General features: G+C 37.8%; 1 protein-coding gene across 1 annotated transcript in view; it reads right to left on the bottom strand.

Annotated features, from left to right (window-relative positions):
* Positions 1-15,994, bottom strand: part of LOC140157361 (brefeldin A-inhibited guanine nucleotide-exchange protein 3-like) — a 67,876-nt gene that overhangs the window by 28,098 nt on the left and 23,784 nt on the right. The window contains 10 exon segments of the mRNA XM_072180531.1: positions 2,344-2,509; positions 2,990-3,177; positions 4,183-5,217; positions 6,475-6,674; positions 7,638-7,765; positions 8,948-9,260; positions 10,793-10,918; positions 12,032-12,125; positions 13,525-13,582; positions 15,674-15,799. Of these exon segments, the coding sequence (XP_072036632.1) occupies positions 2,344-2,509; positions 2,990-3,177; positions 4,183-5,217; positions 6,475-6,674; positions 7,638-7,765; positions 8,948-9,260; positions 10,793-10,918; positions 12,032-12,125; positions 13,525-13,582; positions 15,674-15,799 (2,434 nt within the window).

The raw sequence follows: 15,994 nt of genomic DNA, 5'->3' as shown, positions 1-15,994 counted from the left end.
ACAATCAGTTGAAGACATAACATGGATAGGCGAGGTCTGCTTGTTCTCTTTGACAAGAGGCAGTCTTCAGTGAACAGCTCTTTTCAGAGCCACCAAACCTTATATTGCTATGATATGACCGAGACTCATATCTAGCATCTCCTAGAATATTATTATTCATGCATTATTCATATATGCATGCATAAATTAGCATATGATTAATTAATTATAGATTTCTCACCTGTAAGTAGAGATATAAGAGCCTTATTGCTATGATATGACCGGGTCTCATAACCAGTCTCTCCTAGAATATTATTATTCATATATGGTCATTTTCACAGTAAAGGGTGTAACTTTTGATTTTTAGGGTCAAAATTTCAAACCACTTAAATATGTTTCTGTTTACTGAAATCATGCATAGAAGCAACTTAAATTCCAGTAAAATAATGTTTCAAGGCTTAAACCTTTTGATTTCTAATAAAAAAATTGACATTTGCATAACATTTTGGTTAAAATCTAAGAAAAATGTATTTTACATAACCTCAGAAAATTATGACATGAAAGCTGGAATACATGTGAAATCCCATTCCAAAGTAAGTCAACAGATATAAGTTACATTTTATACCATGTTTTGCTATGTTTGTAATTGCAGTTTTGAAAATTTTTAACATCAAGTGTCATTTACAATGGAAATTTCCAAACCTTAAACATATTTTTTAAGTTTTAATTGGGTTCCTAAAATAATTTGAATGTCTAACTTCATGTACAAATACTACTTGATGAAAGGAACCTCCCAGCCAAGTTTCACAGAAATTTGAGTTATTTTTTAGAATTGGCAATTCAAGCAATTTGTGTTTCGGAGGCTTCAGTTAACAACACAGGTGATCATAAAAGTAAAATATTTGGCTAACTGCTACAAGTTGACATAAAAAAATAGGTAAAAAATATCACAATTACCAATTTTCATGCTTTGCTACTAAGTATTGAATTTCAGTTGTGACAAAAATTAAATTATCACAGCAAGTCATTTTTTTTGTTTCGGAGGCTTCATGTTAACAATTGTTACACATTGCAGAAGTAGTTGTTTTGAAAACAACAGTGTTGGGATCATCTAAGCTGTTATTTTCTTGTGTGTATTGAATCAATGATTCTATGCGGCAGATATTGTAGATTTATCACATGTTAATTTTTTCACCCATTTGTTAAGTATGGTGTTTTTTACATGTGATGCCTCCGAAACAGGCTTTTTGGGTATCAGTATATTTTTCAAACATTAACCATAATGTCAATTTTTTTAAAAATTTATGACATTCTGCACATATCAAGTAATAATTACAATGCAGATATCAGTATGAAACACACCAATTTAGATATGCATAGATGATAATTAATCTTATTGTTGTTTCGGAGGCTTCATTTGTTTCGGAGGCTTCAATTGTTAACGGAAAGTTTGTATTGGGTCCCATTTTCAAACGATGATATATATCTCCACGATTTAAAAACATGTGACTTGAGGATCTACTTTGCTACATTTTGATAAATAGATTGGATGAGCTCTTTTATTTATATTTGCACAAGCTTGCTGAACAGTTTGTTTGGAGGCTTCAAAAAAGTTAACGGAAAAACGGCTCTTTGAAGTCAAGATTTTATAAAAATTTTAAAAGCTTGCAAATCGACTAATTTTTGTTACCCATTTCAAGTTAAGATAACAACTGTTATGAATCAAGAAGAAGTGAAGAAATAACCAAGAATTATGAACCAAAGCTACACCCACAAAGTTTGTTAACAATTGTTAACGGAAAATGAAGCCTCAAGCGACAAATATCAAGTCCGGTTCTCAAAAATACAGGGCTGTTCACAATTAAATCTAATGTGGCAGTGTTTACTGAACATATGACTGTACTTTCAGGATAAGAAAAATTATCCATGAACTAACTGAAGAAAACACAGGGTTTTACAAAAATGTTACTGTTTTTTATAGTTTTTCAAAATGGCAATATTAAGTACATTTAAGACTGCTAAAACTGAACGCAGTAACTCCCAAAGCTGATTATGCTACCCAAGGTAGATGCTAACTAGATGACTTATGTGGCCAAAAATCATGGAATTCTGTGGCTTTATTAGAACACTACGGATTAAAATGTTAAAAATCCAAAGTTACACCCTTTACCGTGAAAATGACCATATTCATGCATAAATTAGCATATAACTCTTTCATTATATATTTCTCACCAGTAAGTAGGGATATAAGAGCCTTATTGCTATGATATAACTGGGTCTCATAACCAGCCTCTCCTAGAATATTATTATTCATATATTCATGCATAAATTAGCATAATGACACTTTCATTATAGATTTCTCACCTGTAAGTAGGGATATAAGAGCCTTATTGCTATGATATGACCGGGTCTCGTATCCAGCCTCTTCTAGTATATTATTTTCTATGACAATTTGGAAGAGCTCTCCCAGCCATGTTGACGATAAGTACACCAAGACACCGCTGTCATGTACACTGTCTATGAATTGTTTCTGTAAATGAAAAACATATTAAAATCATTACTATAGTCTATATATCTACCTCCAGTCAGCGGCACTAGCTTTTGAAGTTCAGCGTGTTCTGTACTGTTAGCTTAGCATTACTTGGTGCGTGTACATACTTTTACAAGCACGATCAAAGAAACACGCAAAAAACAACGCTCAGCCAACGCAGAACACGCTGAACTTCAAAACTAGTGCCGCTGACTGGAGGTGGATATAGTGATGACTTTTGACCTCTCAGATGAGCACCATTTTTGTTTTGAGAATTCGGTTATACTCTATCAAACTTATCACATTCACTTATTTCCAAAAACCATACAATGTACTTTGCATGAGTATGTTAAAGTTTGTTCGGCTTATAATTGGTGAACACTATTTGGTTTTTGTTATTGCACGAGTTAATAAAGTCCAAAATTATGCTCGCGTAAATTCACATTCAGATAGATTCCTTCCCTATAGTCCAAACCCTACCTTTGTGAGTGGTATAGTACCAGGATTCTCATAGTGGTCACTCCTGATCAGTTTCAAGTTGAGTAAGAGACTGTAGTAAGTAGCTATATAGATGCCATCAGCATTGATGACAGGGGCTAGGTTAAGACGCTCGTTTGTTGAGTTGGACTCGGAGGGCGCTGTTCCTTGATGCCGACAATTTGTGTAATCTGTAAAAAAAATGGTTGAGTGATTGTAAATCAAGCTGCTGAAAATTATCAGGCGAGTGTTTATTAAAATTGCCTCAAATTTTAAATATTATGTATTCCACAGACATTTCATTGTTTGTTCATGATAGCAGCCCTATATTAACTCTCTTCACGCAGGTGTCGACTGCAGACAACAAGTTTCAAAAACATTTAAAAATTCAAAATTTCAGAAATGTAAATTTTATGACCATATTTGGAATCAGCATGAAGAATGCATTAAAATGAGTACAAACAAGCCTAGTATTGATTCAGTAGTTCTTAAGATACCTCTTAATATTTTGAGAAAATATTTCAAAACTTGAAACTTTTTCCATTGAAGCGCATGGCTAGCACGCAGAGCATTGAATGTCTGACTGAGGGCTTGTTCAGACAGGCTTAGAATGAAGTTTGTGTTAGAACATTAAGCTACCTCTGAGGTAGCTTAGCTTAGTATTAGCGCTCGTCTGATCAAGTATTATGTTAACAAACACGAAGATTAACACTAAGAATCTCTGTGCATTCAGCAAGCTAACATTAAGCGATCTTTCAGTGTTAGCTCTAGCAATGCTGATGATAAATAGTCATGCGCTTTCATGTGCAATAAATAATACACTTATGCTGGTTTCATCCTTTCTGCCGCTTGCCGTGTGATGCTTCATCATGCCAATTGTACTTTTCTGCAAGTGGAGCGGCACACCACTGAATTGCAATGGCATGACTATGAAAGCCAATGTAGCTGCTCAGCACTGCCAAAAATCATTTCCTGTTCTCATACTCAGAGCGGTGTCGCTCCCGAGTTGACTTGAATTAAACTCCTGGCGATGCTGCTGCTTGGGCAAAGCGGTGGAGTGATCAATATATCCGCTTGCCGCTGGTCACAGCTAGCGTATCTAGTGCAATTGGGCAGTGAAACAAATTCGTTGTCAGAGCGGCAAAAGCAACAGGAAAGTATGAAACCAGCATTAGCTTTACCCCATAATAACTTACTTGTGACAAACTGGGAGGAAAATTTCTGGATCATCTCGTCCACCTCATAGGTATTCACCATCGGAATGATCACAGGTAGGAGCTGAATCAGTGCCTGGGAATACTCCCTCGCTCCCTCACGCTCAGCCACCTCGTTAATCTTCGCCAACCGTTCAAGCTCTTCCCGTCTCTGCTCTTGCTTCTCCGTTAACTCCTGTTCAGACAGAGCTAACGTCTTAGCCGCTTTATCGTTTTGCTCCGCACGTATTGGGCTAATTTCTTCCAGGGAGCTTTCGTCTTCATTATATCTAAACCTGTGGACAATATCACCTTCACCTGCGTCTCCGTCAACTGGTACGTTGGGAACTTTTGGAGATCCGTTTTCTGATGCCACCAAGTTGCTTTGACGCAGCTCCGCTGTTGCTCTGAGTATGGCTGCAACTTCCCCAGACGAATACTCCATGTCAACGGAATCGAGATCCTCTTGCCCGCTGTCTTCGTTTTCCATTTTTACTTTCTTGGCTTGAATCACAACCTCTTCCTCTACGATGTCATCTTTAGCATCTTGATCAATAGTATCAACAGCTTTTTCAACATCAACTTTCTCCTCAGTATCGTCCTTTACATCTTCCTCTGCATCATCTGCTTCTTGTTTTGTTTCTGAATTTGTTTCTTTGTGGTCATCCTGAGTTTCCTCGATACCTTTCTCTTCGTCTTGCACCACCTCGTCTTGCATCACCTTGTTTTGCACCACATCGTCTTGCACCACCTCGTCTTGCACCACCTCATCAGGAAGCTCTTCACAGTTTTCTCCATCGTCTTTTTCCTCTGGTGTATCACTGTGGGAGATATCCTCATTGATAGGTTCATCTTCATTGCCAGGTGTGTCATTGTTGCTGGGTGTGTCCTTGTTGCTGGGTGTGTCCTTGTTGCTAGGCATGTCCTTGTTGCTAGGCGAGGCGCTGTCACTAGGTGTGTCCTTGATGCTATTGATATCCTCAGGTTCTGTTGGTGGTACTTCTGGTGTGCCATTGGTTGTTGCTTCTTCTGGTTTATCTGCAGAAAATGTTCAAGAAATGATTGAATATTAATGTTTATTACAAAATGGCTCCATATCCCTTGCACATACAGGATCTTTGTATGCTAACACTAACACTCATGGACACTATATACTGTCTTTCATACAGTAGTTCCAATTGGTTAAATATTGGATATATTGATATGAGTGAGCAATTAAAATACAGGTTTTAACAGGGATGCCAGTGCCTGAAGTGACTTTTCCGGAAAGCCTGAAAAAGTGCGCAAATTTGGGCTACAAAAAGTCTCAAAACAGGCTGAATATAAATAATAGCACAGAAATTTTGACTAACAAAAAGTAGGAAATCAGGCAACTGCCTAAAAACTGGCATCCCTGCTTTAAGCTCAATCCTCTTCAACCCTACCACCATTCTTACCACGTTGTTGATTGGCTCAATAAATCACAATAGTCTTCTAGTAACCAATCAGCAAGTAGTTCTCTTGTTATTAAACAAGTGAAGTGTGATCATACCAATGGCGCTTAGAATCTCCCACAATACACCAAATGAAGTAAATCTACCCAGAACCAATTGCAACTGATGTTCACCAGTCTTATTCTGAAGCATGCCATATATAAATACTTTTGCTAATTTACTTTGCTTTCTTTAAATTTCTTCTTTAACCTTTCCTAATTATTCAGTGGATACTCTGTTCTTCCATAAGGCTCAAGGAATCGACATTGATTCAGAAAAATCAACTGTAGAAAATATTTTGAGACAATGTAGGATTTTACCCTACATTAAACCCTATATATATATAGTCTTAGATAAAAACAAAATTTTTTTCACCAAAAATGCGAGATTGCAAAGTCTTGCAGGATGTGAGAAAAAGCAAGATTTATGCCCCAAATTGGCCAAAATAAAAAAAATACTGCCCTCTATAGTCTGTTGCTTGGATGTGCCAGAAAATGGACCGTTTTGGTAAACTCTGGCTGGAAAATCAGGTCAAACTTAAGCTTATTCAGTTGTAATGGTTGTTGAATCCGGCATACATATGGCACAGAAATAGTTTTTGTGGTACGAAAGAATCTTTTCTGGCGAGAAATGCAAGATTCGGGTATGAAAACAGGTCTTCAATATAAAAACACTGAAAAACACGTTTTTATAAACATTTTCTGTGAATTTGATTCAGAAATAGGCTGAAAAACACTTCAAACATTAACAAAAATGCTGAAATCGTTAAAATGTTGAAAAGATTGCATTTTCTCTCTTAGTCTACCTATATATTCTCACCCACCTGGACTTTTTGGTATAAAATTCCTCTCTTCCTCCTCCTGTTCAGCACGTTTCAATATGATCTCCACCTGCTTGTCATTCAGCCCTTTACCCTGCGCTATCAGCTCTAGTGCCGAGAGAAGCGCCCCCACGCAGGCGACGCTTGAATGGCACACGGTACCATCTTTGCATTGAGTGGCTTCTGCTATACCGTCCATTAACCTGATGGATAGAAAAGCGTAAAAAAACAAGTTTCTTCAATCAGCAAAAATGGGCTATTCTATTTGGAAGATTTATGCAAAAGTCTTGTACAGAGGGAGTATGTTTTTCAAATAGAATTGGCTGGAGTTAATTATTTTGTAACACATACTCTCCCTTGTAAACATCTTCTACAAAAAGAAATTCCCTCTGAAACCCTCTTAGTTTGACCTGCTGTGACTCAAAATTGTAATTCCATACCGTATTTCCTCAAAAATAAACGCCGTTACATTTTCCCAAGGGGGGGGCATTTATTAGAGGTCATTTTAGCACGACAATTCCCGTTAAAATCATTAGGTAAGCTTAAAAGTCACGCTAAAATGACGAACTATGAACTTTTGACACTGACTTTTGGTTCACTTCCGGGTTTCTGATGCAGATTTTCGCCATTTATTGCTGCTATTACCGACCATGTGAGCAACTTGGTACATGTAAGCTTACTACACAAGATAGCATGGAAATATCGGAATTTTTGAAACATCTTGGTTGAAAAAAGTGGTGGTGGGCGTTTATTTGAGGGGGGGGGGGTTTGACAAAATACGGTATTCAATTTTTATCAAAAAAAGCAAAACATTTTTGCATATTTAAGTACAACCCCAAAGACTTGGTCAAACACATTTCTATGCATTCTGACACAAATGTGCTTCATGTTCTCCTGTGTGTTCTCTCTATCTTCTGTGTGTGGGTAAAAGGTACAGGGTATGAGCGTAAGGCATACCCGGAAATGAATTGCGAACGAATGCGAATACGATACGATGTTGATTTTTTCTGACAGGTTTGGTTGTTTTCTTGGAAAATTTGGACAGAAAATGTAAAAAAAAAATAAAAAAATTGAAATATGACTTTTTCATTGATCATAACACGCACAATTTTATTAACACATGCCGGAGCTTTGATACAAAGGATTTTTTTAATATAGCGCCTTACATGGTAAGAATATCCAAATCTGGGTTCCTAGTCTTCTTTCCAGTCTTTGATTGTGGTGACTTCTCAATGCCTATAATTGGTATTGGAGGTCCTGCAAGGTCCAATAGTCTCTCTGGGTTACACAGCATCTGTTGGGATATTAATATTGAATGTTTATATCAAAGAGTGACATACATTTATTTATTTTTGAAGTTTTTTATGTAAAACAAACAAGTCAACATCCAAACATTAACATACTATCTAAATAAGCCATATACAGTGGGAGTATGGGTTTCATAATAATTAACACCAGCCATTTCTATTCTTAAATCTTCTACAGAGGTATGGCAAATTTCGAATGTAATAGCCCAGGCAAGTAAAAAAAAGCGCAGTGATTTATAGTGCGCTATGCACAGGCACAACGCCTAGACATTGATCCACAAGCCTCAGCACACTTAACAGGTTTTCGCTGATCACTACGGCCCCACATCATTCCATAAACATAGGCATTCCACAAATGAACATCGCAACCAGGATCGAGTTTCGTACGGGTTATAACGAGACAATTAGCAGTAAGTTCCTTGTCCAGGTGATCAGAATTTCAAGCTAACTAAATTTTTCCACAAACAACCATGCTACAACTTGAGTGACATGTTTACAATTATCAGGGGTGTGATTGGTGCTTTCTGAAAAAAACCCCAAAGCAATGAAATTGCAAGCGGAGCGAGCGGCGTAGCGTAGCTGTCGCCTGTTGCGGCGGGGGTCCAGGGGCCGCTAAGGGCCCCTGGTGGGTCCAGGGGCAACGCCCTGGAAGGCTGGGGCCAAGCCCCCAAAGCCAGAGGGGTTTTACACACTTGAGCACCACTGGAGATGCAATTTCATGGGGTAAAATGCAAAAATGAGAAACTGTTAAAATACTTCACTTTATAGTATCAAAACATTTACTGTATCAAATCATTCACATACACATGAGAAATTGCATCACCATTTTTGCACAGTACAGTGTGTCTATAAATCATCCAGTCAGGGTTCTAAGGAATTTTCATTTTAAAATTGGAGATTTTCTCATATCCGAACTGAAAATTCGGAAATGTGACATCTCTGTTAAGCATTTAGCTCTTGGTCCAGGGCCACTCTAAAGCGGGGAAAAAAATTAAAATTAAAAAAAAATTTAAAAAAATTTTTTTTTTTTTTTTTTTTTTTTGAAAATCGGATTTTTTTTTTTTTTAATCCCAAAATCCGGAAATCCGGAAAATCCGGAAAAATCACACCCCTGAATTATAGCAACAGGAGAGCGCCAAATTTGAGCCCCGATTATAGCAGTTGCTTACCTCTTTCAGAACATTCAAGGCTTCATTCCTCTGCGACGGTGGGGGAAATAGCAAGATATGATGAAACAACGATCCCAGCACCGGTCTCAACGATTCCACGCTACCAATGAGTCTCACCAGCTCCACAGCGACGCAGTATATGATGCGATTTGCTGCCCTGTGCTTAGATGGCGCTGTTCCGGTGCTGCTTGACCCTCGGCCGTGATCTTGGGATATGTCGTTGTCGTGGCCTGGCATGGAGTGGTGGGAGATGAGGTGTTTTTCATCTCGTGGGATGCCGAGGATAGCTATTAGGGCTGGGCATAGTTCTTGCCTGCAATGAAAAAAAAAGAAGAACAAACAATATAACAAACCTATATCACATATAATATTTGTAATGCTAATACGGACACTTCTTCACTATACTCCCAAAAACCACCTAAATGCCCGCCAAAAAACACTTGTGTTGGTTTTTATTTGCACTGGCCACAGTGAATCATGAGCTCTATGAATAAATAAATATATTTTCATAGTAAGTAATATTGCTCTTGATCAACTTGGTTGGAAGCCAATTTCTCATAGGCATCAGTACAATTGTTCTGTTTAACATACAAGATTTTGAAAAACTTGTCACCTCTTTATTTAGCTGATATATTTTCAATTCCAGAGAATCATTACAACTTTTGCCAGACCCTCAACCAAGGACAAACTATGAGAAATGTAGTTTAACATATTATAGAGATGCAATCATTTGGAACAATTTGGATGAAACTATTCAAAAATCTATGACTTTATCGATTTTCAAACATAATGCTAAGAGTGCATACTTTTAACTTTTGCTTGAGTCTATCTAAACATGATTATAAATGTTAATCATAATTCAACTTGTACTTGATTTCTTAATATGTTTTATATGATGTATTATGTCCAGGGCCCCAAGGAAGAACAAATTTTTTTTATTTGGGTGTCCGTGGTGAAATAAAGCTTCCTATCCTATCCTATCCTAAGCTAAACTGGACAGATCCAAGCACAATTAAACAAAACCCAGCAAGCTTCTGAAATTTACATTTTTCGACACATTACAGAGTAATGAATTCAAAATACCCAATAGACACCACCATCCTCTAGTAATTGCATGATAATCCAATATCAGTTCAGGGCACTGCTAATTCAAAGCGTCTCTGATATCAAATACTCTTGAAGCGCCATGTCACATAACAGTATCATATTTCAGAGGCGCCTCATAAATCACATACTCCCTAGTTTCAAAACCCAGTCGCAAACGATATAAATAATTTTGATGAACGTGGCAGCGCAGTGGGAATAATTTTGTGTATAGGCCTTATCAGGGTTGTAGCAAGCCCAAGTTGAGCATGTTGAGTGCCTGCTAATTTTACTATCCAATTCATGAATTGGATAGTAAAATTGGGATTTTTTTTTACTTCAAAACATTTGATTTTGGCCATTGCAATCTAAGTGTGTTCTGGGACCATTTGTCAGAATTTGCACAGATAGATATAATTTTTGCACAGGTAGATATTTGCTAAACATAGGAAAGCTTATTCTAATACACTCAGCTTCGTTCCGATGTGCTGCATCGAGTGCCCAGCTGTCAACAAAGCTCGACGTATGTGATATCACAGACCCCCGTATGTGAAATCACCGACCCGTCTTTGAAATCAGAGACGTCCGGTTATTACGAGTGCCCCCGAACTGATATGACAGATCTTGAGTCGGGGCTCTATTTTTGTTTGATTCTTGGCTTTACAAATGTACAGGTTGCAAGCCCAACACCAATTCACTGACCACCACTAGTGCTTACATTAACTCTGTCTAACTGATCTACATTATTAAAGCATATCTTACCATGTAACTTTGAGAAAGTTTTGACTTCTTCTAAGCTCCGGGCCTGCATTGCTCACCATAGCTAGTATAGCTTCCAACTGCAGTGTTAGTAGTGGCTGATTAGCACTGTTACTCAGATGACCAAATCTGTAGCATAACAAAAAGAAAATGCTTATCATCTTAGGGTACAAAGACTATAATTAAAGACAGAGATAAAAACAATTTATCGCGTCTGATGTCACTGTCAATTACGATCCTTGATTGGTTTACACAGGTTAATCAGCACGTAAAAGGAAGACCGATCTATCTGGTGCTGATCGGAGAAAAGGAATAGCAGCAAATGGCGAAAAATTTCAGTACTTTTACAAGGCAAAAAGCAGCTTTTCTAGGCATTGTGGACATGGTGCCTTCACCAAAGTTTCCTACTATAAAGACCTAACTTTTGAGATGGTTTGCATGTCGAAAGGTGCAAAATTAACAATAAGGCGCCCGGTTATAAATCCGCGTTCAGCAAGTCATCATCACGACACTTGTAAACAAACCGTGCTCGAATTTGATTGACAGATGACGTCAGACGCGATAAATTGTTTTTATCTGCGTGCATTCGCGTATATGCAATAAAGAGTTGCGTGATTTCGCGATTACGCGATAGACCGTGAAAATACACGGTAATTGCGTAGGAGTCTCGCCTGTCGCATTTCATGGAACAATCGGCCCTCATTATCGGATGATGCTGAGACTTTGACTGGTTGTACGGGCTCTGTTTTCCCTCTCCTTTGTGGGTACAAACCAAAAGATTGATGATGTTCAAATCGTCTTAGGGAACTAAAGCATTTTCTGGGTACCCATGCTAGATTCTGGCTTCCTGGAGGTAACCCCTACCAGGACTAATTCTAAGTAAGAATACCCTGGGGTGTTAACTATGTGGAAAAGCTAACAAAAGTAAAAATTTCAATTAAATGAAAACAGCTGCCAACAGCTACACACAATCCAACCACTGTCATATTCTAAGTACAATGTGAATGCGCAACCTGGGATACTGAATAAAAATGCTGTCCAATCGCAAATGAGCATGATGAGTTGGATTCACATTGCGCACACACAGGCGTTCATCACAGTGTACTCGGACAATTGTCATGCTGTTTGCAGCCGTGTTCATTCAAATGAAATTTCATGAAAGTAATATCTATGCAACAATCGTAAGCTTAATTATCTCATTTCCCACCTTTCCCCTTCCAATTCCTCACCCCCTCTTTTTACCTTTGTGATTCAGTGAGTTTGGTACAGAAGAAGCTAAGCACTCGGATAAAGGCATCACAGGGAACCTCTGCTAATCTGGCTATCTCATCTTCAGCTGGAGTTGTAAATAAAAAGGAAAGAACCAAAATCACAAATTAGAAAGACTCTTTGTACCCATCTTTGATACAACTAAATTGACCTCTTTGATAAATCCCATTTAAGCCTTTGCGCGTACACCCGAGATGTCATCATTTGACGTCACGCCGACTTGCAATGAGCAGTATGATATTCACTAAACGATGTGCGCATCGGCGTGACGTCAAATGACAATATCTCAGGTGTACTCGCAAAGGCTTATGGGCGTACACCTGAGATGTCGTCATTTGACGTCACGCCGACTTGCAATGCACAGTAACATGTTCGCTAAACAATGTGCGCATCGGCACAGATCGGCATGACGTCAAATGACAACATCTCAGGTGTACTCGCAAAGGCTTAGGGGATTTACCAAGAAGGTCAATTGCACAAAGAGAGTGTTATTGGGCTATTCCAATTGAAATCCATACACCCCCTATAGAAGACATGACCTTAATCTTCCACACAGGGAGGGTGTATTTCAAATGGGGTTACCTGAATGAGTGACTCCATTTGAAATCTACACCCCTTTTCTGTAAAGTTAAGGCCATGTCTTCCACAGGGGGTGTATGGATTTCAACTGGGCCCTATTCCACTAAATGTCAGCAATTTATACCCATTTTAATTGACAAAAGGTAGAGCTTCAAAAATGACAAAATTTTCACTGATTTTCTTCCCATATGCAAATAATGAACACACCAAAGTCTCTTAAACCATCACACCACAGTGAGCCCATTTCAAATTGACCGGGAATGTGCTTAGTATTGGTAACAAATAGCACAATATAGCATTATCACAGGTCAACAGTATACAAATATTGACTGCTATGCAGGGCATGGTTAAAATTATAGGCCCAAGGTGATCTCAAATTTTTTTGAAATTACCGCAGGCCTATAATTTTAACCATGTCCCGAATATAAAGCAGTCAATATTTGTTATAATACCGAATGGATGTAAGTGGATGTTGCGATTGCGCAGTTTGATTGAGACACACATGACCGGTCCATAGTTCATTTCCATGACCGGTCCATAGTTCATTTTGAAGGAATAGCTAATTCAATGACCGCACTTTCAACCAATCAAATGACAGGAATCTATATGAGGTATATAATAACTATTATATATTTATAGCACAAAAATGCGACTGCAGATGACATGTTTCAAATTTTTTTTTAACAAATTCAAAAATGTCAGATTTGTTCATTTTCATGAACATATTTGAAATCAGCATAAAATATGCATTAAAATGAGTACAAACAAGCCTGGTATCGGTTCAGTGGTTCTTGAGATAGCTCTTGATATTTTGAGAAAATATCTCATAACTTGGATTTTTTTATGTTGAAGCTTATGGCTAGCATGCAGAGCATTAATCCTCTTACCCAGCATAGCATCCTTGGTTTCCTCCTCCATCTCATCCGACTTGGTCCCATTGGGAAGCTGATGATAAATCAAACAAACAAATTCATACAATGAAATAACTAAATAATTATTGACTACTAACTTTGAATCCAAAGTGATCAATTATTTTTAGTACATAACACTCATCCAGGGCTCAAATTTAGAATAATAAAATGCAGCTAAATCCAAGCAGAACCTAGAGAGGCAATTTCATGCTTTTCAATACCCAGAAAGATTGATTGATTGACTGAATGACTCCATTTGAAATCCACACCCCTGTGTGGGAGATTAAGGTCATGTCTTCCATTGACATTGATGGAAGGGACAAGAAGGGACATTTTCCAACAATCTCTAGGTTTGTGACCCCTTTCATTCAATCAATGCAAAATATTTTGGATTTTTTTGGAAAGGAGAGCAAAACATTTTCAGATATCTTCCAGGACCAAAATTACAAACTGCTTTGCATGCAATTGACTAAATAAAGTCATTTTTGGATCAGGTCAACCAGAAGATATTACATTTTCCCAGTGTGTATACACCACTGAACACACATGCCATGAAAATTCTAAACATTATGTTACTCCGTCAAAGACCTCCCCTCCCTGACAATTCACCCCTGTAATGCCTCTGAGAATAAATTGAACAGGGGACAATATGGAAGAGTAAAAACAGAAACAAATGTTAATCCTCTCCATGCTGGTGTCAACAGCAGACGACAAATTTCAAATTGTCCAGAATAGTACATTTTCATGACCATATTTGGTCATGAAAATGCATGAAAAATGCATTAGAATGAGTACAAACAAGCTTTGTATTGACAGTGGTGGCACAATGAGTATTTTTTTTTTTTTGGGGGGGCATGGGGAAGTGAATTTCAGGGGAAAAATAAAATTTATCATTCTTTAAATTGCAGCAAAAAGTTTGGGTTTTTAAGGCTGACAAGGCCTTAAAAGTGGGAGAAAACTGGGTGGGGTAGGGTTAGAAAAATATGGGGGGAATATCCCCCATCCCCTTCCTGTAGTACCACCACAGAAAATCTCAAAACTTGGGACTTTCAATGTTGAAACCTATGGCTAATATACAAAGCATTAAGAAAAAGAGATGCCAATGTTTACATCAATAGTTTTGCTCTACTGGTCATGTTTGCCAGAGATAATGACGTTTGAGCTCAGCCACCAGAGCATGGTACTCCTAAGTGCCATCACTGTCATGCTCTATCACTCGACCACGAACAAAAACACATGCACAACAAGCTGCACGGTCAGTTTTTATTGCACTGTGGGATACATTGTGATGACTAATAACATTTGAAAATAGAGATTTCAAGTTGAAAAACAGTTGTTATGTTGGTATTCAAGACATAAATAGACACTAGAAACCCACAAAGGCAAGAAAGTATCCATTTATGGCAAGATATGGCGAGGCTAGGCGAGGAAGCCTAGTAAAAAAAAGTAAGGAATGGCGAGGTTGAGAAAACTAAATTAAGACTTAATTTAGTTATGCTTAAATTAGTTATCTCAACCTCAAATATCTCAAAATATAAAATTTACGTCGAGGACTGTTATATATCAAAAATGTGACAAATATCAAATTTTAATAATTTGTCATAAAATTTGTATTATATCGTGAATTTCAAAAAATGAAAATTATTTGATATCAGAAAGACATTCTTCGTATTCAGAATGCTATTCGATATGTCTGATGTGCTCTCATGTCCCACAAAAAATACTGTCGAAACGCTCATTCCAGATCCCTTAATAGACTAACTCGACTAACTCGCCTTTTTAATAGGCTACCTCACCTCTCCTCGCCTAGCCTCGCCATTTCTCGCCAAAAATGGGTACTTTCTCGCATTTGCGGGTTGTCATGGGTAATGAACACATTACAACATTTCAATTCTTACAGGTTTGACGGCTTTGACCAAAACTATTGTTATGCAATACAACCAATTGAACCAAACCATTGTACAGAAGCCAACTTGCCTAAAGAAATTCCAACAAAACTGCATAAAGTCTGCACCATATGCTAGCGTCCAATTACATCACTTGCCTCTTGCAAGTCATGTGAAACGTAAGAAATTGCTTGAGACTAAAACTTTACAACTAAATTGGTAAATATGCCACAACTTACCTCACTTTCGCCTTCTTTCTGCATACCAACAGCTAAATCGCTTGCTCCAAGCATCTGTGTGACGGTGACTTTGGCCGCTGCTCGGACAGCCGGCTGAGTGCTGCGTTGGAACGCTTCCATACATAGCTATATGAAAATGAAGATTAAAAATAAAAGGCCAAAAGGAATTACCTTTATGAAGTTAATATCAAGTGGTGATAGGTATATTGCTTTGTCAAGTACTGGGTTAATAATAATGATGTCCCATGATGCAGTTTGGTTTAGTGATGGTTACTTGTGGAACTACATTATGGTTGATCTTAACCCTAAAATTATGGAAAC

This window comes from Amphiura filiformis, chromosome 7 (genome assembly GCF_039555335.1).
Source record: "Amphiura filiformis chromosome 7, Afil_fr2py, whole genome shotgun sequence".
NCBI classification, from domain to species: Eukaryota; Metazoa; Echinodermata; class Ophiuroidea; order Amphilepidida; family Amphiuridae; genus Amphiura; species Amphiura filiformis.
Note: the sequence above shows the minus strand (reverse complement) of the source record. Positions and strands in the feature narration are given on the sequence as shown.